We start from the raw sequence: 21,350 nt of genomic DNA on the forward strand, positions 1-21,350 counted from the left end.
CCTAATCATAATGTATTTCTAACACTAGGGGGTTGATGTAGTAGGGTGCGTGTTGTGTGAAGAAGCATGATTTTGGGGTTCTCAACTGCATATTTGCAACCTGGTTTTGCCTTTTAAATTATTACAGCTTTTAATCTGTAGCAATATACCAATATTCAGTATATCAATATAGCAATATACCACACAGCATAGGAATTAAAACCATGAAGAAAACCTTTATTGTTTTTTGTCCATTTTTTGTCCATTTCTTTATTTTTTTTTTAACCCACAATGTTTGAGACCACGTTTTACCTTCAGGTGTGTGGTACGACCATGGGGACCTACTCCGCCCCATCTAAGAAAACCTTTACATGGGCAACTTTCAGTTGCCTCAGGTGGAGGAGCAAAATTTCACCTCAGAAGCCCTTTTTGCTAAGTAGTCAGAGATGGCCAACAACTAGTATTCTACATAAAAAAGCTCCATGTAATATTAAAAAAAAAAAAATTAAAATATTTTTTAGAACCTATTTACTTAGACAGAGAGAGACTGAGCTGAGCATATGTTCACATGTACTAAGTATAGCATAGTCTGGCTCCCAGAGGAACCTAATGGGTGCTTTAAATGCTGCACAACCTACAATTACATTATGTTCCAAGTTTGGAAAACAGCACCACATTTGTGGACTCATTAATTGCAACACAACTTTTATAATTCATGTTTTGCAATGTAAATGTAATCTCTTATACTATATGTGGTCCGAACCACCAGAGGCCTTAAATTATCATTGACGCAATGTAATGAATGAATATAATTTTGTAGCATAGCATAACAAAAACATTCATGGCATAACATTCGACCCCCTATTATGTGTAACACACGTATTCCGAATATGCTAATTAAAAATGACCATACAGATGTGTTCTCATACACTGCGTCTCTAGTCACGGCAAATAGCCCCTCTCGGTGCACCAAATACTGGTCAGCTCAGCCGCACTGAGCGTCTTTCTTACACTCAAAATGTGCATCTTATTACACTGATCAATTTGATATGCGACACTTGTACATCTGAGTCTCAATCTGTGTATGAAGTGCGGCCGCAGCTTTTTCTCATGCCAAGTTCTGTTGTGCTTCACCTGCAACTCTGCACATGGTTAAAGTCTCTGGTACACTGTGAGCTTTGATTTGCTGGGTCTGCTATACAAATTAGATGCAAAGTTTCCAGAAAAAGACTGTACGTTACACCTCTCATACTGTCTCAGTTGCCTCGACAGTCGCGCGGCATATGGCGTACATATACTAGGTGAATGAGGCCACATCGGTACTGCCCATTGTTTTCTACATACACCTAGTTTATAGATAATTTATTTTTAGAACCAGAATATGGTTCTTTGTACCATTTTATTGAGCTATTAATTAATTTGTGATAGTCAAGTTGTCATCAGAACACAACTCACATCACAATACTATTTAGCAGACAAGAAGATGATTTAAATATTGATATTAAATATTGATTTTACCACTATCTATCCTCTTGTGAATTTTAGGAAAACCGGTGGCACCTGCAGGGGAAGGTACAGCTGGACTCTTAAGGCAGCAGGTCAGACTACAGTTGAAAAAAACTGTGTCAACCTCTCCCCCCCCACTTCCCCTTGAGACGTGACCAAGATCCCCTGCTCCGTGCACTCATATGTCAGGGATGCTGGGGCCAAATTAAGACCCAAGTCCATCTCTGATGATGACGGCTGCTCTTCTGCGCAGAAAAAAGTGGGGAAGTGCAGTACATATGCATTGAGATGTACTGTATGTGTAATCGTGTTGGCATTTTATAATTCCATCCACATTCCACAAGCATCTGCATTTGGATATGAAAGCTACTCAGAATCAGGCTTAATAGGTTTATAATATACTAATAGGCTCTGATCAAATTTGTGTACTGAGTCTAGTCAGTTTTTGTCTTCTCTGCAGTACCTTATATGATACTCCATCTGCAGTTGTAATTAATTTATTTGAAAATGATTATAACGATGTTTTTACATGTATCAAATTACATGTACAAAAGTGTTGCTTAAATTGCTCCTGTTCCTGTGATACAGTGGGGCACAGGCTTTTACTAGCTCAGTCTACTCTAGTGGGTGATATCTGGAAGCAAAGTGGCACAGGTATTCACCAGGGACTGATAATGCTACATGGGTTGCGGCCTTGGGACTCAGACATGGCTGGCAAGTGGGATTGACCACTAGGATAAGTAAAGTACCTTGGGAAGAGTCTAGGAGATCCTCCATGGTAATGAATGCTTCAAAAATGATAATGAGCACTAAAACATGATCATAGAACACTGACAAACTAGATACTAAGGGGCCCATTTATCAACGAGTGATAAAACCCATTGTGACAGATAAAACTCGTATGATAAATGGTGCTCCAACTGTCATTTTTCAAATACATGACAGTTAAGCCTGAACACATGACAATTAGGAGCTGACTGGCTGGAGCACAAGCAGTAATAAGTAAGAGAACAGGCAAAGCAATTACTGTAAATAAGCCAAAGAGGGTCTGAATATGGACAATGCAGACAACGATCTCGCACTTCAAGGTGCTCAGATCGGTAAGTACCCCCTTTCCCAACTTCACCTACAGTATGTGGTGATGAGGTGATGCTGGGGAAGGGGACAGATAATATTTTCCTAATTTTTAATGTCATTGCATTTTATTCATTTTGTATGTAGCAGGCTCTATATGCCTGAGCATGCTGGTACTTGTGGTTCTTCAAGTGACAGCATGCTATGACAGCCCTTAAAACTGGGCATGCCAGGGATAGCTGAGACCTGTAGGGCATCTGTAAAGAAGAACATCATTATTAATATTCTTTCACACAATATTATAATCACACACCCACTGGGTGAAAGTTTCTATGGAGGCTGCTTATCTGCAGAATTGTCAGGTTTTGGAAGCTACTGGCTTTTTTTCATACCGTTTACCATGAGAGGGATCCATAAGATCCCTCTCTGTCAATGGCTACCAGCATGTGCATGGTCAAGAGGCCAAAAGTGCTGCCGGCCTTCGAATATGAAGTGGATTGAGCCCCTATCCCTGCGTATGTTTTATGATACATTCTGACGATCCATAATTTGTATTGCTGTAATAAGCGGCGATAAGAAATTATAATTATGCCCCTAAAACTTCAGTAATGTACTGCATATTCATGATTTGCGTATGATTTTATGAATTGTGTTTTTTCTCTATGATATTGAGCTTATTTCTGTTTTACTTTAAGGCGCTATTTCCTGGGGCACAGCCACACCAATGGATGTAGTAAAAACACGTCTACAAGCAGACAGTCTATGTCCGAGGAAATACAAAGGCGTTAGAGACTGCATCTCACAAAGTTACCGTAATGAAGGAATTCAGGTAAAATAAAACAATGTTCCCATGTCCTATATTCCTTTGGTGTGGTTTGTTATAGCAGTTTTCACACGAATCATGATTAAAAGAACTTTGGTCTGTCTGTGTCTGTTGATGTTTTGGTGTGTTTGCTCAAAGTCAACAACTATGAAGTCAAACTCAGGCGTTAAGTTCTGTAACATAGCTGTTGCAATCTCTTCATCATCTCTTTGCACTCCAACAGACATTAGTAGCTTAGAAACAGACATCATTTTGTCTTTTTAATAACTTATACTGCTACATTTACTCAACTGTGTGTTATAGAATACATGTCTTAAATGTTTTTGCCTCATGAGACCTCCATCTTGGTATGCTGGCTGTAGTGCTATCCACATGTCTTAAGCTGACATCTTCCCATGTCACTCATACTGCTGAATATATTCAATCTTGTGTTATACAATACAATACTTACATTTATTTTTTCTTGTGAGACTTCCATCTTGGTTTCCACATGTTTTAGCTGACATCTTCCCATGTGTATTAGAGCAGATATATTGCTCCACATTCCAACAAATAGTGCCTAACCATGGGAGTCATTCCGAGTTGATCGCTTGCTAGCAGTTTTTAGCAGCCGTGCAAACGAATATTTGCCGCCCACGGGGGAGTGTATTTTTGCTTTGCAGGAGTGCGAACGCCTGTGCAGCAGAGCGCCTGCAAACACATTTTGTGTAAAACAAGACCAGCCCTGTAGTTACTTATCCTGTGCGATGATTGTAGCGACGAGTGACACGGTAATGACATCAGATACCTGCCCAGCAAACGCCCGGCCACGCCTGCGTTTTTCCAAACACTCCCAGAAAACGGTCAGTTGACACCCAGAAATGCCTTTTTCCTATCAATCTTCTTGCGATTGGCTGTGTGACTGAATGCATCGCTAGAACCTGTGCAAAACCACGATGCTCTTTGTACCCGTACATCGCGCGTGCGCATTGCAGTGCCTACGCATGCGCAGATTATCCGTTTTTTCCACTCATACCTACGCAGCGAACAACGGCAGCTAGCGATAAACTCGGAATGACCCCCTATGAACAGCACAGTTACTTAACCAGTGTTGTTGGTTTATTGATAGATAGCAGGTAACGCCATACTTATTGTTACACACTGGTTCTCATGAAGCAGGGCTTTAGCAGAGCGGGGTGACTGTATACTGCAAACAGGTAGTGGTGTAGGGATGCTGCAACAGCTTCAAATGCAGGTTTTAATTACAGGAACTGAGCAGGAGACTATGGGGTCATTCCGAGTTGTTCGCTCTGTATTTTTTTCTCGTAACGGAGCAATTAGTCGCTAATGCGCAGTGCGACTGCGCCAAGTAAATTTGCTATGCAGTTAGGTATTTTACTCACGGCATTACAAGGTTTTTTCTTCGTTCTGGTGATCGTAATGTGATTGACAGGAAGTGGGTGTTTCTGGGCGGAAACTGGCCGTTTTATGGGTGTGTGCGAAAAAACGCTACCGTTTCTGGGAAAAACGCGGGAGTGGCTGGAGAAACGGAGGAGTGTCTGGGCGAACGCTGGGTGTGTTTGTGACGTCAAACCAGGAACGACAAGCACTAAACTGATCGCAGATGCCGAGTAAGTTTGAAGCTACTCAGAAACTGCTAAGAGGTGTCTATTCGCTATTTTGCTAATCTTTCGTTCGCAATTTTGATAAGCTAAGATTCACTCCCAGTAGGCGGCGGCTTAGCGTGTGCAAAGCTGCTAAAAGCAGCTTGCGAGCGAACAACTCGGAATGACCCCCAATGTTTCCCATCATGTCATTCTACAGTCTCACACAGTTAAGATGGCCCCTGCACATGCTCAGTAGAGATCTCTTTGGCCATCTTGAGATAGGGCATGAAGCCTCCCTTGAGAACGGGAATTGGAGTCTTGCTATGCTTGACAGCTGTATTCAGAAATTGCTGCATCTCATAATTGTGGAAAAGGAATTTCTTTTTTATTCTCTTTTGCAGTCTGATACATATACAATGACACTTTACCAACTGAGTATTACAGTTGCCTATATCCTGTCCTCACAATGGGGGTCATTCCGAGTTGTTCGCTCGTTGCCGATTTTCGCTATACTGCGATTAGTCGCTTACTGCGCATGCGCAAGGTTCGCAGAGCGCATGCGCTTAGTTATTTTACACAAAAGTTAGGTATTTTACTCACGGCATAACGAGGATTTTTCATCGTTCTGGTGATCGTAGTGTGATTGACAGGAAGTGGGTGTTTCTGGGCGGAAACTGGCCGTTTTCTGGGAGTGTGCGAAAAAACGCTGGCGTTTCTGGGAAAAACGCGGGAGTGTCTGAAGAAACGGGGGAGTGTCTGGGCGAACGCTGGGTGTGTTTGTGACGTCAAACCAGGAACGAAACTGACTGAACTGATCGCAATGTAGGAGTAAGTCTGGAGCTACTCAGAAACTGCTAAGAAATTTCTATTCGCAATTCTGCTATGCTAAGATACACTCCCAGAGGGCGGCGGCTTAGCGTGTGCAATGCTGCTAAAAGCAGCTAGCGAGCGAACAACTCGGAATGCGGGCCAATATGTTATATGTGACAGGATTGCAGGATTACTGTAATCTCAATATGTTAGAAGTGTTACGATCACCTCCAGGGGCGGATAAAGAAAGTGAAGGGACGACTTTTCCACAGTAGATTCTGGCACCTGCCGATTTACTTAGTGCGCATGTTCAGATCTCCGGAAGCAAGGCACCATGTTACTGGTAATACCTGGAACACCAATGGAGGTGGAATGGATGCAGGGTTCTCCGTGTACACTGCACAACCTAAACCCATTATAGATATTTGCTCATGATCATCTCATATGTTTAGCACCATACAAAGCTTTATAGACATTTACAAAAAAAATAAGATTTTACTCACCGGTAAATCTATTTCTCGTAGTCCGTAGTGGATGCTGGGACTCCGTAAGGACCATGGGGATTAGCGGCTCCGCAGGAGACTGGGCACAACTAAAGAAAGCTTTAGGACTACCTGGTGTGCACTGGCTCCTCCCACTAAGACCCTCCTCCAGACCTCAGTTAGGATACTGTGCCCGGAAGAGCTGACACAATAAGGAAGGATTTTGAATCCCGGGTAAGACTCATACCAGCCACACCAATCACACCGTATAACTCGTGATACTATACCCAGTTAACAGTATGAAATATAACTGAGCCTCTCAACAGATGGCTCAACAATAACCCTTTAGTTAGGCAATAACTATATACAAGTATTGCAGACAATCCGCACTTGGGATGGGCGCCCAGCATCCACTACGGACTACGAGAAATAGATTTACCGGTGAGTAAAATCTTATTTTCTCTGACGTCCTAAGTGGATGCTGGGACTCCGTAAGGACCATGGGGATTATACCAAAGCTCCCAAACGGGCGGGAGAGTGCGGATGACTCTGCAGCACCGAATGAGCAAACTCCAGGTCCTCCTCAGCCAGGGTATCAAACTTGTAGACTCTTGCAAAAGTGTTTGAACCCGACCAAGTAACAGCTCGGCAAATTTGTAAAGCCGAGACCCCTCGGGCTGCCGCCCAAGAAGAGCCCACTTTCCTCGTGGAATGGGCTTTTACAGATTTAGGGTGCGGCAGTCCAGCCGCAGAATGTGCAAGTTGAATCGTGCTACAGATTCAGCGAGCAATCGTCCGCTTAGAAGCAGGAGCACCCAGCTTGTTGGGTGCATACAGGATAAATAGCGAGTCAGTTTTCCTGACTCCAGCTGTCCTGGAAATATACTTTTCAGGGCCCTGACTACATCCAGTAACTTGGAATCCTCCAAGTCCCAAGTAGCCGCAGGCACCACAATAGGTTGGTTCACATGAAAAACTGATACCACCTTAGGAAGGAATTGGGAACGAGTCCTCAATTCCGCCTTATCCATATAAAATACAGATAAGGGCTTTTGTATGACAAAGCCGCCAATTCTGATACACGCCTGGCCGACGCCAAGGCCCACAGAATGACCACTTTCCACGTGAGGTATTATAGCTCCACGGATTTAAGTGGCTCAACCCAATGCGACTTCAGGAAATCCAACACCACGTTGAGATCCCACGGTGCCACTGGAGGCACAACGGGGGCTGACTATGCAGCACTCCCTTAACAAAAGTCTGAACTTCCGGCAGTGAAGCCAGTTCAATTTTGGAAGAAAATCGATAGAGCCGAAATCTGGACCTTAATGGAACCCAATTTTAGGCCCATAGTCACCTCTGACTGTAGGAAGTGCAGAAATCGACCTAGCTGAAATTTCTCCTTTGGGGCCTTCCTGGCCTCACAGTACGCAACATATTTCCGCCATATGCGGTGATAATGGTTTGCGTTCACTTCTTTCCTAGCTTTAAATAGCGTAGGGATAACTTCCTCCGGAATTCCCTTTTCCTTCAGGATCCGGCGTTCAACCGCCATGCCGTCAACGCAGCCGCGGTACGTCTTGGAACAGAGAGGCCCCCTGCTGCAGCAGGTCCTGTCTGAGCGGCAGAGGCCATGGGTCCTCTGAGATCATTTCTTGGAGTTCTGGTTACCAAGCTCTTCTTGGCCAACCCGGAACAATGAGTATAGTTCTTACTCCTCTCCTTCTTATTATTCTCATTACCCCGGGTAAGAGAAGCAGAAAAGGGAACACATACACCGACTGGTACACCCACGGTGTTACCAGAGCGTCCACAGCTATCGCCTGAGGGTCCTTGACCTGGCGCAATATCTTTGTAACTCTTAGTTGAGGCGGGACGCCATCATGTCCACCTGTGGCCTTTCCCAACTGTGTACAATCATTTGGAAGACTTCTGGATGAAGTCCCCACTCTCCCGGGTGGAGGTCGTGTCTTTTGAGAAAGTCTGCTTCTCAGTTGTCCACTCCGGGAATGAACACTGCTGACAGTGCTAACACATGATTTTCCGCCCATCGGAGAATCCTTGTGGCTTCTGCCATCGCCATCCTGCTTCTTGTGCCGCCCTGTCGGTTTACATGAGCGACCGCCGTGATGTTGTCTGACTGGATAAGCACCAGCCGGTGTTGAAGCAGGGGTCTAGCCTGACTTAGGGCATTGCAAATGGCCCTCAGTTCCAGAATATTTATGTGTAGGGAAGTCTCCTGACTTATCCATAGCCTTGGAAGTTCCTTCCCTGTGTGACTGCCCCCCAGCCTCGAAGGCTGGCATCCGTGGTCACCAGGACCCAGTCCTGTATGCCGAATCTGCCGCCCCCTAGAAGATGAGCACTCTGCAGCCACCACAACAGCGACACCCTGACCCTTGGAGACAGGGTTATCCACCGATGCATCTGAAGATGCGACCCGGACCACTTGTCCAACAGATCCCACTGGAAAATCCTTGCATGGGACCTGGCGAATGGAATTTCTTCGTAAGAAGCTACCATCTTTCCCAGGGCTCGCGTGCATTGATGCACCGACACCTGTATACGTATTAGGAGGTCTCTGTCTAGAGACAACAACTCCTTGGACTTCTCCTCCGGGAGAAACCCTTTTTATCCTGTTCTGTGTCCAGAACCATACCCAGGAACAGTAGACGCGTCGTAGGAACCAGCTGCGACTTTGGAATATTCAGAATCCAGCCGTGCTGTTGGAGCACTTCCCGAGATAGTGCTACTCCGACGAACAACTGCTCCCTGGACCTCGCCTTTATAAGGAGATCGTCCAAGTACGGGATAATTATTTCGGCCATTACCTTGGTAAATACCTCGGTGCCGGGGACAGACCAACGGCAACATCTGGAATTGGTAATGACAATCCTGTACCACAATATTGAGGTACTCCTGGTGAAGAGGGTAAATAGGGACATGCAGGTAATCATCCTTGATGTCCAGCGATACCATGAAATTCTCCAGGCTTGCAATAATCGCCCTAAGCGATTCCATTTTGAACTTGAACCTTCGTATATAAGTGTTCAAGGCTTTCAATTTTAGAATGGGTCTCACCGAACCGTCTGGTTTCGGTACCACAACATTTTGGGATAGTAACCCCGGCCTTGTTGAAGGAGGGGTACCTTGATTTCACCTGCTGGAAGTACAGCTTGTGAATTGCCGCCAGTACTACCTTTCTCCGAGGGCAGCAGGCAAGGCTGATGTGAGGTAACGGCGAGGGGGAGTCGCCTCGAACTCCAGCCTGTATCCCTGTGATACTATTTGCAGAACCTAGAGATCCACCTGTGGGCAAGCCCACTGGTCCCTGAAGTTCCCGAGACGCGCCCCTACCGCACCTGTCTCCACCTGTGGAGCCCCAGCGTCATGCGGTGGACTCAGAGAAAGCGGGGGAAGATTTTTGATACTGGGAACTGGCTGCTGGTGCAGCTTTTTTCCTTCTTCCCTTGTCTTTGTGCAGAAAGGAAGCGCCTTTGTCCCGCTTGCTTTTCTGAAGCCGAAAGGACTGTACCTGAAAATACGGTGCTTTCTTAGGCTGTGAGGAAACCTGAGGTAAAAAATTTTTCTTCCCAGCTGTTGCTGTGGATACGAGGTCCCAGAGACCATCCCCAAACCATTCCTCACCCTTATAAGGCAGAATCTCCATGTGCCTTTTACAGGCAGCATCACCTGTCCACTGCCGGGTTTCTAATACCCTCCTGGCAGAATGGACATTGCATTAATTCTGGATGCCAGCCGGCAAATATCCCTCTGTGCATCCTTTTTATATAAGACAACGTCTTAAATATGCTCAATGTTAGCAAAATATTATCCCTGTCTTAGCGTATTAATATTATCTGACAGGGTATCAGACCACGCTGCAGCAGCACTATTTATGCTGAGGCAAGTGCAGGTTTCAGTATATAACCTGAGTGTGTAAATACAGACTTCAGGATCGCCTCCTGCTTTTTATCAGCAGGTTCCTTCAAGGTGGCCGTATCCTAAGACGGCAGTGCCACTTTTTGACAAACGTGTGAGCGCCTTATCCACCCTAAGGGATATCTCCCAACGTGACCTATCCTCTGGCGGGAAAGGGTACGCCATCAGTAACTTTTTAGAAATTACCAGTTTCTTATCGGGGGAAACCACGCTTCTTTACACACTTCATTCATTCATCTGATGGGGGAACAAAACACTGGCTGCTTTTTCTCCCCAAAAATAAAACCCCTTTTATGTGGTACTTGGGTTCATGTCAGAAAATGCGTAACACATTTTTCATTGCCGAGATCATGTAACGGATGTTCCTAGTGGATTGTGTATATGTCTCAACCTCGTCGACACTGGAGTCAGACTCCGTGTCGACATCTGTGTCTGCCATCTGAGGTAACGGGCGTTTTTTGAGCCCCTGATGGCCTTTCAGACGCCTGGGCAGGCGCGGGCTGAGAAGCCGGCTGTCCCACAGCTGTTACGTCATCCAGCCTTTTATGTAAGGAGTTGGCACTGTCAGTTAATACCTTCCACCTATCCATCCACTCTGGTGTCGGCCCCACAGGGGGCGACATCCCATTTATCGGCCTCTGCTCCACCTCCACGTAACCTTCCTCATCCAACATGTCGACACAGCCGTACCGACACACCGCACACACACAGGGAATGCTCTGACTGAGGACAGGACCCCACAAAGTCCTTTGGGGAGACCGAGAGAGAGTATGCCAGCACACACCAGAGCGCTATATAATGCAGGGATTAACACTATAACTGAGTGATTTTTCCCCAAATAGACGCTTGTATACATATATTGCGCCTAAATTTAGTGCCCCCCCTCTCTTTTATCCCTTTGAGCCTGAAAACTACAGGGGAGAGCCTGGGGAGCTGTCTTCCAGCTGCACTGTGAAGAGAAAATGGCGCCAGTGTGCTGAGGGAGAAGCCCCGCCCCCTTTTCGGCGGACTTTCTCCCGCTTTTTCTGGAATACTGGCAGGGGTAATTTTACATCTATATAGCCTCTAGGACTATATATGATGTAGATTTGCCAGCCAAGGTGTCATATATTGCCCTCAGGGCGCCCCCCCCCCAGCGCCCTGCACCCATCAGTGACCGGAGTGTGAGGTGTACATGAGGAGCAATGGCGCACAGCTGCAGTGCTGTGCGCTACCTTGGTGAAGACCGAAGTCTTCTGCCGCCGAATTTCCGGACTCTTCATGCTTCTGGCTCTGTAAGGGGGACGGCGGCGCGGCTCCGGGAACGAACACCAAGGTCGGGTCCTGCGGTCGATCCCTCTGGAGCTAATGGTGTCCAGTAGCCTAAGAAGCCCAAACTACCACCTGTTAGGTAGGTTCGCTTCTTCTCCCCTTAGTCCCTCGCTGCAGTGAGTCTGTTGCCAGCAGATCTCACTGTAAAATAAAAAACCTAAATATACTTTCTTTCTAGGAGCCTAGGAGAGCCCCTAGTGTGCATCCAGCTCGGCCGGGCACAGATACTAACTGAGGTCTGGAGGAGGGTCTTAGTGGGAGGAGCCAGTGCACACCAGGTAGTCCTAAAGCTTTCTTTAGTTGTGCCCAGTCTCCTGCGGAGCCGCTAATCCCCATGGTCCTTACGGAGTCCCAGCATCCACTTAGGACGTCAGAGAAATAAAACATTCCATTTCGGACATTTTAGGTGCCAAATGTAATTGCATGTTGTGAGAGAAAGCTGTAATTTTTCAGTTGCTGTATTTAAAGGAGCCATAATATGAGATACACAAGCAGGCATTGGGAACAAAATGATATTGATGCTGCACTGCTGATGGGGACACATGTTCCCCTGTGTGGCGACTGGCGTCCCTTATGCGGACACCAATTTCTAAAAATTTTTTAAGAGGATGTGGCAATGATTCCCTGGATTTGGCCGTGCCTCCCTCAGTACCTGGGCCTGTGGCTGCCCCAGTGTCGGACTGAGGCATGAAGGGCCCACCAGGGAATGCATTGGTAGGGGTTAAGCCTAAAGGGTGTGGTAAAATGCCAGAGGGATAGTTGGCCAACTAATAGAGGAGGCATGCAAAGAACGGGCCCCTTTTATAAAGGAGAGGACAGGGGTGTGTCGGGACCAATCACTTTGATTGGCTAGTTGGACAATCTTTGAGCAGCTTACAAAGAGTCAATCCAAAAAAGCAAGTTCATCCTGTTCCACCTCTACAGGAGGGGGGTGAGGGCCTCAGGCAGTGGGGCCCACCAGGGATTCCCCGTATATATACACCTGTGTTCCAGCCCGACCCTGGGCCGCTCTTGGTGGTAAATGTTACTGCATAATCTGGATCATTCATGCTTGTGTCTTTTCTGTGCATTGCCATAGCCTTCCCAAGTGGAGACCATAGTTTAACACAGGAACTAGAGAACAGTGGCCCTCATTCCGAGTTGATCGCTCGCTAGCTGCTTTTAGCAGCCATGCAAACGCTAAGCCGCCGCCCTCTGGGAGTGTATTTTAGCTTAGCAGAAGTGCGAACTAAAGGATCGCAGAGCGACTACAAAATAATTTTGTGCAGTTTCAGAGTAGCTCCAGACCTACTCCTAGCTTGCGATCACTTCAGACTATCCAGTTCCTGTTTTGACGTCACGAACACGCCCTGCGTTCGCCCAGCCACGCCTCTGTTTCCCCAGCCACGCCTGCGTTTTTATCTGGCACGCCTGCGTTTTTCCGCACACACCCTGAAAACGGTTAGTTGACACCCAGAAATGCCCACTTCCTGTCAATCACTCTGCGGCCAGCAGTGTGACTGAAAAGCTTCGCTAGACCTTGTGTGAAACTACATCGTTCATTATATAAAAATATTAATTCCTTAAACTGATCGATTGTCTCTGTCATTATATGCTGCACATAGGCTCATTGAATGTCAATTTGAAGTTCCCCTCGATGAATGACAGTCCATTTGTTTTGGAGCGTATTTGCTGTGCCTACACGAACGATCAATTTAATCATCTATATCTAAATGCTATCTTCCACAGGTATTTTTTAGGGGAATCACAGTAAACACCGTACGTGGGTTCCCCATGAGTGCCGCTATGTTTTTGACCTATGAACTTTCATTAAAAGCCCTGAAAACCAACGAGCAATCGGAATAGGTGAAACCCGACGGCGAAGAAATAATAGAATTTTGAGATTGTGATCTGTTTCCTGAAGACACATTTCTAATAAAACCTGCTTATTTATCAAGGTGTTCAGCTGAGCAAAATGTCATTGATAAAGTGAAGGGGAAAGACTTCCCACAGAACTGAGAGAAGTGTCAGCCTTCATGTCTGTCTAAGCAGTCACAGTAATCAGTGCCGTGTTGTTTAATGGTTAAGACATGAAAGATATCTGGTACAGCGCTTCCTACCACAAAGCTCAAAGGTATTGAAAAAGGAAGGAAAGTCTTTGAGTTGCTGCGTCATGTAGATGAGGTCAAGATTTTAATCAGGCTTCTGTCAGATATCAAGAATGTACTGTGTTATTGTTCCATTGCATTGTTTTTTATCCGAGTAAATAACAGGGGTGTGAAACGTGTGGGTTGATTGATACTATCACTTATCTCTAATTACTGTAAACCTGAAATAATCAACCTTGTATTCTCACATCGCTGCTTAAGCGGCTTCCGCTACAGGCTACACACCTGCTTGTATTGTCCAGTTGCTACTTTGCACTGCTCTGTGTTATTATATGTTGCATGCAATACAAAAATTATTAATTTATTATCAGTTATTTATATAGCGCACACATATTCTGCAGCGCTTTTCAGAGAAAATTATTTGGCCATTCACCTCAGTGGAGCTTACAATTGTCGAAGTCGAAAATATTTCAGTACACACATCACGTACAAACTACACACAGATGACCTCCGTGCGCGTACTTGTTCTGCCGTGCGTGTGCATATTCGCAGTCTGCGTATGATCGCTCCCGCGGTCCTGCGCATTAGCGTGTGGTATGAGTAATTATGGTAGTATTTGTAATCGCATGGAAGAGCCATAAAATAAGAATTTACTTACCGATAATTCTATTTCTCATAGTCCGTAGTGGATGCTGGGAACTCCGTAAGGACCATGGGGAATAGCGGCTCCGCAGGAGACTGGGCACAAAAATAAAAGCTTTCTGACTAGCTGGTGTGCACTGGCTCCTCCCCCTATGACCCTCCTCCAAGCCTCAGTTAGGATACTGTGCCCGGACGAACGTACATAATAAGGAAGGATCTTGAATCCCGGGTAAGACTCATACCAGCCACACCAATCACACCGTACAACTTGTGATCTGAACCCAGTTAACAGTATGATAAACGTAGGAGCCTCTGAAAAGATGGCTCACAACAATAAACAACCCGATTTTTGTAACAATAACTATATACAAGTATTGCAGACAATCCGCACTTGGGATGGGCGGGCGCCCAGCATCCACTACGGACTATGAGAAATAGAATTATCGGTAAGTAAATTCTTATTTTCTCTGACGTCCTAGTGGATGCTGGGAACTCCGTAAGGACCATGGGGATTATACCAAAGCTCCCAAACGGGCGGGAGAGTGCGGATGACTCTGCAGCACCGAATGAGAGAACTCCAGGTCCTCCTCAGCCAGGGTATCAAATTTGAAGGATTTAGCAAACGTGTTTGCCCCTGACCAAGTAGCTGCTCGGCAAAGTTGTAAAGCCGAGACCCCTCGGGCAGCCGCCCAAGATGAGCCCACTTTCCTTGTGGAATGGGCTTTTACAGATTTTGGCTGTGGCAGGCCTGCCACAGAATGTGCAAGCTGAATTGTACTACAAATCCAACGAGCAATCGTCTGCTTAGAAGCAGGAGCACCCAGCTTGTTGGGTGCATACAGGATAAACAGCGAGTCAGATTTTCTGACTCCAGCCGTCCTGGAAACATATATTTTCAGGGCCCTGACTACGTCCAGCAACTTGGAGTCCTCCAAGTCCCTAGTAGCCGCAGGCACCACAATAGGCTGGTTCATGTGAAACGCTGAAACCACCTTAGGGAGAAATTGAGGGCGAGTCCTCAGTTCTGCCCTGTCTGAATGAAAAATTAGGTAAGGGCTTTTATATGACAAAGCCGCCAATTCTGAGACACGCCTGGCTGAAGCCAGGGCTAACAGCATGACCACTTTCCATGTGAGATATTTCTATTCCACAGTGGTGAGTGGTTCAAACCAATGTGATTTTAGGAGACTCAACACTACATTGAGATCCCAAGGTGCCACTGGAGGCACAAAAGGAGGCTGTATATGCAGTACCCCTTTGACAAACGTCTGAACTTCAGGCACTGAAGCCAGTTCTTTTTGGAAGAAGATCGACAGGGCCGAAATTTGAACCTTAATGGACCCTAATTTTAGGCCCATAGATAGTCCTCTGAGGTAACGGGCGCTTTAGAGCCCCTGACGGTGTTTGAGACGCCTGGACAGGCACTAACTGATTTGCCGGCTGTCTCATGTCGTCAACAGTTTTTTGCAAGGTGCTGACACTGTCACGTAATTCCTTCCATACTACCATCCAGTCAGGTGTCGACTCCCTAGGGGGTGACATCACTATTACAGGCAATTGCTCCGCCTCCACATCATTTTCCTCCTCATACATGTCGACCAGGCCCGGCGACAGGGGGGGTCAAAGGGGACAGCCGTCCCGGGCCCCGACGTTGTGAGGGGCCCCAAGGTCCAGCGGCGGCAGTGGCCCCCCTGTCCGTTCTCCCTCCGTCGTCCGTCCCCGCGCCGCCGCACAGGAAAATGACGGGCGCCCGCTGAGATTGTGTTACCAGCGGGCGCCCGTCTCCCTGCACAGCGGCAGCCGGAGGCAGGAGCTCAGTACTGAGCTCCGGCCTCCGGCGCCGTCACTGTGTGCTGCGTGCGCTATGGGAGAGACGTCAGTCATGACGTCTCTGTCATAGTGCTGAGGAGAGGACGCCAGGAGGATGTCTGGAAGCGGGAACGGGGATCGGTAAGTATGTCCTTTTTTTATCTTTCTTAGTGCAGCGGGGGCACCTACTGGGGGCAATTTACGGGGGACATTACTACTGACGAGGGGGCAGCAGCAAGGGGCATTACTGCTGGGGGGGCATTACTACTGGGGGCATTATTACTGGGGTGCATTACTACTGGGGGGGAGTCATCTATTGGGGCATTACTACTGGGGGCATTATTACTGGGGGGCATTACCACTGGGGGGGAGTCATCTATTGGGGCATTACTACTGGGGGCATTACTACTGGGGGGAAGTCATCTATTGGGGCATTATTACTGGGGGTCATTACCACTGGGGGGGAGTCATCTATTGGGGCATTACTACTGGGGGCATTATTACTGGGGGGCATTACTACTGGGGGGGAGTCATCTATTGGGGCATTACTACTGGGGGCATTATTACTGGGGGATATTTTTACTGGGGGCATCTACTGGGGGCAAACTGCTGGGGGACATTATTACTGGGGGCAAACTACTGGGGGACATTATTACTGGGGCCAACTACAAGGGGGCAAACCACTGGGGGTAAGCTACAAGGGGGCAAACTACAAAGGGCTAACTACTGGGGGCATACTTCAGGAGGGCATTACTACTGGCGGCGTAACTACAGGGGCATTACTACTGGCGGCGTAACTACAGGGGCATTACTACTGGCGGCGTAACTACAGGGGCATTACTACTGGTGGCGTAACTACAGGGGCATTACTACTTGGGGGCTAAACTACGGGGAGCCAAACTACTGGGCGATAACTACAGGGGCCAAACTACTGGGGGCATTACTACTGGGGGCTAAACTACAAGGGGGGCATAACTACAATGGTGCAAACTACAGGGGGGCATTACTATTGGTGGCTAAACTACAAGCAGGCAAACTACTGGGGGCATTACTACTGGGAGGCTAAACTAAAGGGGGGGTAAACTACTGGGGTCATAACTGCAGGGGCATAACTACTAGGGTGCTAAATGACTGGGGGTATTACTACAGGCAACATTACTACTGGGGGCAATACGGGCATTGCATAAGGGGCACCACTACTATGGGGTCTGTATAAGGGGCACTACCAGTACAATGGACATTGCATAATGAGCGCTACAACTGTGGGCATTGTATAAGAAGCGCTACTGTGGTGGGCATTATGTGTATTACGGGGTGCTACTACTGTGGGCATTATTACGCTGCCCCCTGCCCCTCACACACTGCCCCCTGTACCCAGCACCACACACATTTCCCCCTGCACCTTGACCTTCACACGCTGCCCCCTGTCCCTCAAACGCTGCCCCTGCACACTGCACCATGCACCGAAGCCGCACGCAAATGTACTTGCCCCTTCCATGGTGCCCCCCCTATCATTTTCTTCTGGATCCGCCCCTGAGCGGCGGCAGCATGTAACAGATCTAAATAATTATATACATTGCGGCATCGCGCCAGCTGCGGGCCGCCCGCTGTGCAGTTAAAAGTAATCAATAACTGACCTTTTTTTTCAGCTCCTCCACCCCCATGATCTGTGGTCACCACTTAGCATCCCCAAACCCAGGTCAGCTGTCACACAACGCTACCTCCGGACCTCCCCTCCTCTCCCAGTCATCCCCGCCTGCCCTGTCTCTGCTGTGAGGAGCGTGAGCAGGCAGGCAGGAGCAGGATTGCGGGACTGCTGGCAGCTTGTTGCGGCGGGGTGCATCAAGCTGGTCACTCGGAGGCTGAGCCTCGTTGATTCACGGCGCTGGCGGCTGTGTCTGGTAAGTCAAGTGTCTGCATTGCAGGTGCACTCGGCTCTCCAGCAGGAGTTTGGGGCTTTGGGTTTGGGATGGGCTGCGTGCAGGCACATATCATGGATGCATGTGCATGCATTACATCTGCCCTGTAAACCTGGTATTACTGTAGGTAGGAGCGAAGATTGCAGGGCGAGAAAAGGTAGGGATGGCCATTATGGTGGGGCATGCTGGCTCGTTACAGGTGAGTATAACTCTCTCCCCCTCCCATAATGTGTTAAAATGGGGACTGCGTGCCATAATGTGTAAAAATGGGGGACTCTGCCTGCCTAATGTGTAAAAAAGGGGATTCTGCTGCCATAATGTGTAAAAAATGGGACTCTGCTGCTGTAATGTGTAAAAAGGGAGACTCTGCCTGACGTAATGTGTAAAAGGAGCTCTGTGGTCACGCCCCTATATTTGTATATCGGGGGGGCCCACAGGGATATCAGTGTACCGGGCCCCAAGATTTCTGTTGCCGGCCCTGATGTCGACACAATCGTACCGACACACAGCACACACACAGGGAATGCTCTGATAGAGGACAGGACCCCACGAGCCCTTTGGGGAGACAGAGGGAGAGTTTGCCAGCACACACCAGAGCGCTATATATATGCAGGGATAACCTTATATAAGTGTTTCTCCCTTCTATAGCTGCTGTATATGTATTTTCTGCCAATTAGTGCCCCCCCTCTCTTGTTTTACCCTGATTCTGTAGCAGGACTGCAGGGGAGAGACAGGGAGCCGTCCTTCCAGCGGAGCTGTGAGGGAAAATGGCGCTTGTGTGCTGAGGAGATAGGCTCCGCCCCCTTTTCGGCGGCCTTTTCTCCCGCTTTTTTTAGGAAAACTGGCAGGGGTTAAATGCATCCATATAGCCCAGGAGCTATATGTGATGCATTTCTTTAGCCATATAAGGTTTAAAACATGTTTTATTGCATCTCAGGGCGCTCCCCCCCAGCGCCCTGCACCCTCAGTGACCGGAGTGTGAAGTGTGCTGAGAGCAATGGCGCACAGCTGCAGTGCTGTGCGCTACCTTATTGAAGACAGGAACGTCTTCTGCCGCCGATTTTTCCGGACCTCTTCGCTCTTCTGGCTCTGTAAGGGGGCCGGCGGCGCGGCTCCGGGACCCATCCAGGCTGAACCTGTGATCGTCCCTCTGGAGCTAATGTCCAGTAGCCAAGAAGCCCAATCCACTCTGCATTCAGGTGAGTTCGCTTCTTCTCCCCTTAGTCCCACGATGCAGTGAGCCTGTTGCCAGCAGGTCTCACTGAAAATAAAAAAACCTATTTAAAACTTTTACTCTAAGCAGCTCTGGAGAGCTACCTAGCATGCACCCTTCTCGGCCGGGCACAAAAATCTAACTGAGGCTTGGAGGAGGGTCATAGGGGGAGGAGCCAGTGCACACCAGCTAGTCAGAAAGCTTTTATTTTTGTGCCCAGTCTCCTGCGGAGCCGCTATTCCCCATGGTCCTTATGGAGTTCCCAGCATCCACTAGGACGTCAGAGAAAAACACATTACATATTTAATCCAAATAGTGCACAATGTACACATAGCCCACACGCACCGCACCAGCGACTTATACTTGTTTAAATGGTACAGCAACAAAGGGATTCACCTTTACAGGATAGGAGGGGAAAGAACTAGGTTATAAGGTGGTGTTTGGTATCCAGCTGTAGGGTATTTTAAGAGCAATATTCCGGTGTTGGTTTGCAGAAGATTGCACGCTCCTGCGAATAGTTATGCGCAGGAGCAGAATATGAATATTAACTGTATTTACTGTACTCCTGATATGCGGCGGGAACCCAGAGGAGAACATCTGCAAGTGCACCTGGAACAGACATCGTCCACCTATTCAAACTGACCTATGACCTCTCCTGTACTGTAAATGACCATCCCTGTGTCCAATGGACAAAGAAATTACAGTTCCCATTGTGTTAGGTTTTGGACAAATGTATAAAAAGCCAGCTGCAGGCCTGGTCACTCTAAAAATCTCTGAAGGTCATCTACCTTGATGACTGAGGACCAAACCGGGAAGCTAAGGCGAAACCAAACGTATGTACCATTGACTGTAGCTTCTTTTCTGTTATTGTAATTGTATCTTTGTTGTAATCCCCTTTTATCAATTATATGTTGGCGGGTCGGATCCCAACTTCCTAAATACAATTGGTGTTGTGTCTCTTTCTCTGCTAGATTTGTAAAGTGTATTACAGTCACACGTGAAGCTGCACAGTGCTCACGGCGTGTCTTTGTGTGTGTATACACCGCGTGTACTTTGTACGTCCGTCGCGGCGTTAGTACGCAAAGTGCGTACACGGTACGGGGCTTTATACGCTAACTGAGTAATAAGTACGTAGGTTAAGGTTTGCATACAGCGGCCGCAGCGGCTCGATCTTAAAGTGTATTGAGAGTGTTTTAAGTATTGCTTTTAGTCCTGTAAGTAAATCAGCATTTTATTTACACAATCTATATTCCCTACCACATGTACACGCACACACATTCACGCTAGGGTTAATTTTGTTGGGATCCAGTTAAACGACCAGTATATTTTTGAAATGTGGGAGGAAACCGGAGTACCCAGAGGAAACCCACACAAGTACTGGGGAGAACATACAAGCTCCACACAGTTAGAGCTACGGTGGGAATCGAACCTATGACCTCAGTGCTGTGAAGTAGAAATGCTAACCATTACACCATCCGTGCTGCCACATGACATGATATTTTTTATAGCGTACCGGCCATTCTTACAAATGTCACTCCTTCTCACATGGGGCATATGCATTAACGCTTGGAGAGAGATGAAGTGGAGAGAGATGGCGTCTATGTACTAAGCCTTGGGGAGAGATAAAGTGGACGGAGATAATGTACCAGCCAAACAGCTCCTAGCTGTCATTTTTCACACGGCCTGTGACATTGCAGTTAGGAGCTGATTGGCTGGTACTTTATCTCTGTAAGGCTTAGCAAATAGACCCCTTAGTAAATAGACCCCAAAGAACCAACCAATCAGCTCTTAACTGTCACTTTTATCGGCTATGTTTAAAAATGACAAGAGCTGATAGGTCAGTACTTTTAAGGAAAAAAAAATAGATTATTTACTTTTTATATCTATATCTATATACCTATATCTGTATTTCTCTTACGTCCTAAAGGATGCTGGGGACTCCGTAAGGACCATGGGGATAGACGGGCTCCGCAGGAGACATGGGCACTTTAAGAAAGAACTTTAGGTATGGGTGTGCACTGGCTCCTCCCTCTATGCCCCTCCTTCAGACCTCAGTTTACTACGGTGCCCAGAGGAGACTGGGTGCATTACAGGGAGCTCTCCTGAGTTTCCTGAAAGAAAGTATATTTGTTAGGTTTTTTATTTTCAGGGAGCCTGCTGGCAACAG

General features: G+C 47.3%; 1 protein-coding gene across 1 annotated transcript in view; it reads left to right on the forward strand.

Annotated features, from left to right (window-relative positions):
- The window catches only part of SLC25A48 (solute carrier family 25 member 48), a 162,471-nt gene that overhangs the window by 74,720 nt on the left and 66,401 nt on the right, over positions 1-21,350 (forward strand). Inside the window, exon 6 of the mRNA XM_063928741.1 lies at positions 3,255-3,388. Within this exon, the coding sequence (XP_063784811.1) occupies positions 3,255-3,388 (134 nt within the window). The remainder of the gene's footprint in view (positions 1-3,254; positions 3,389-21,350) is intronic.

This window comes from Pseudophryne corroboree, chromosome 6 (genome assembly GCF_028390025.1).
Source record: "Pseudophryne corroboree isolate aPseCor3 chromosome 6, aPseCor3.hap2, whole genome shotgun sequence".
NCBI lineage: Eukaryota > Metazoa > Chordata > Amphibia > Anura > Myobatrachidae > Pseudophryne > Pseudophryne corroboree.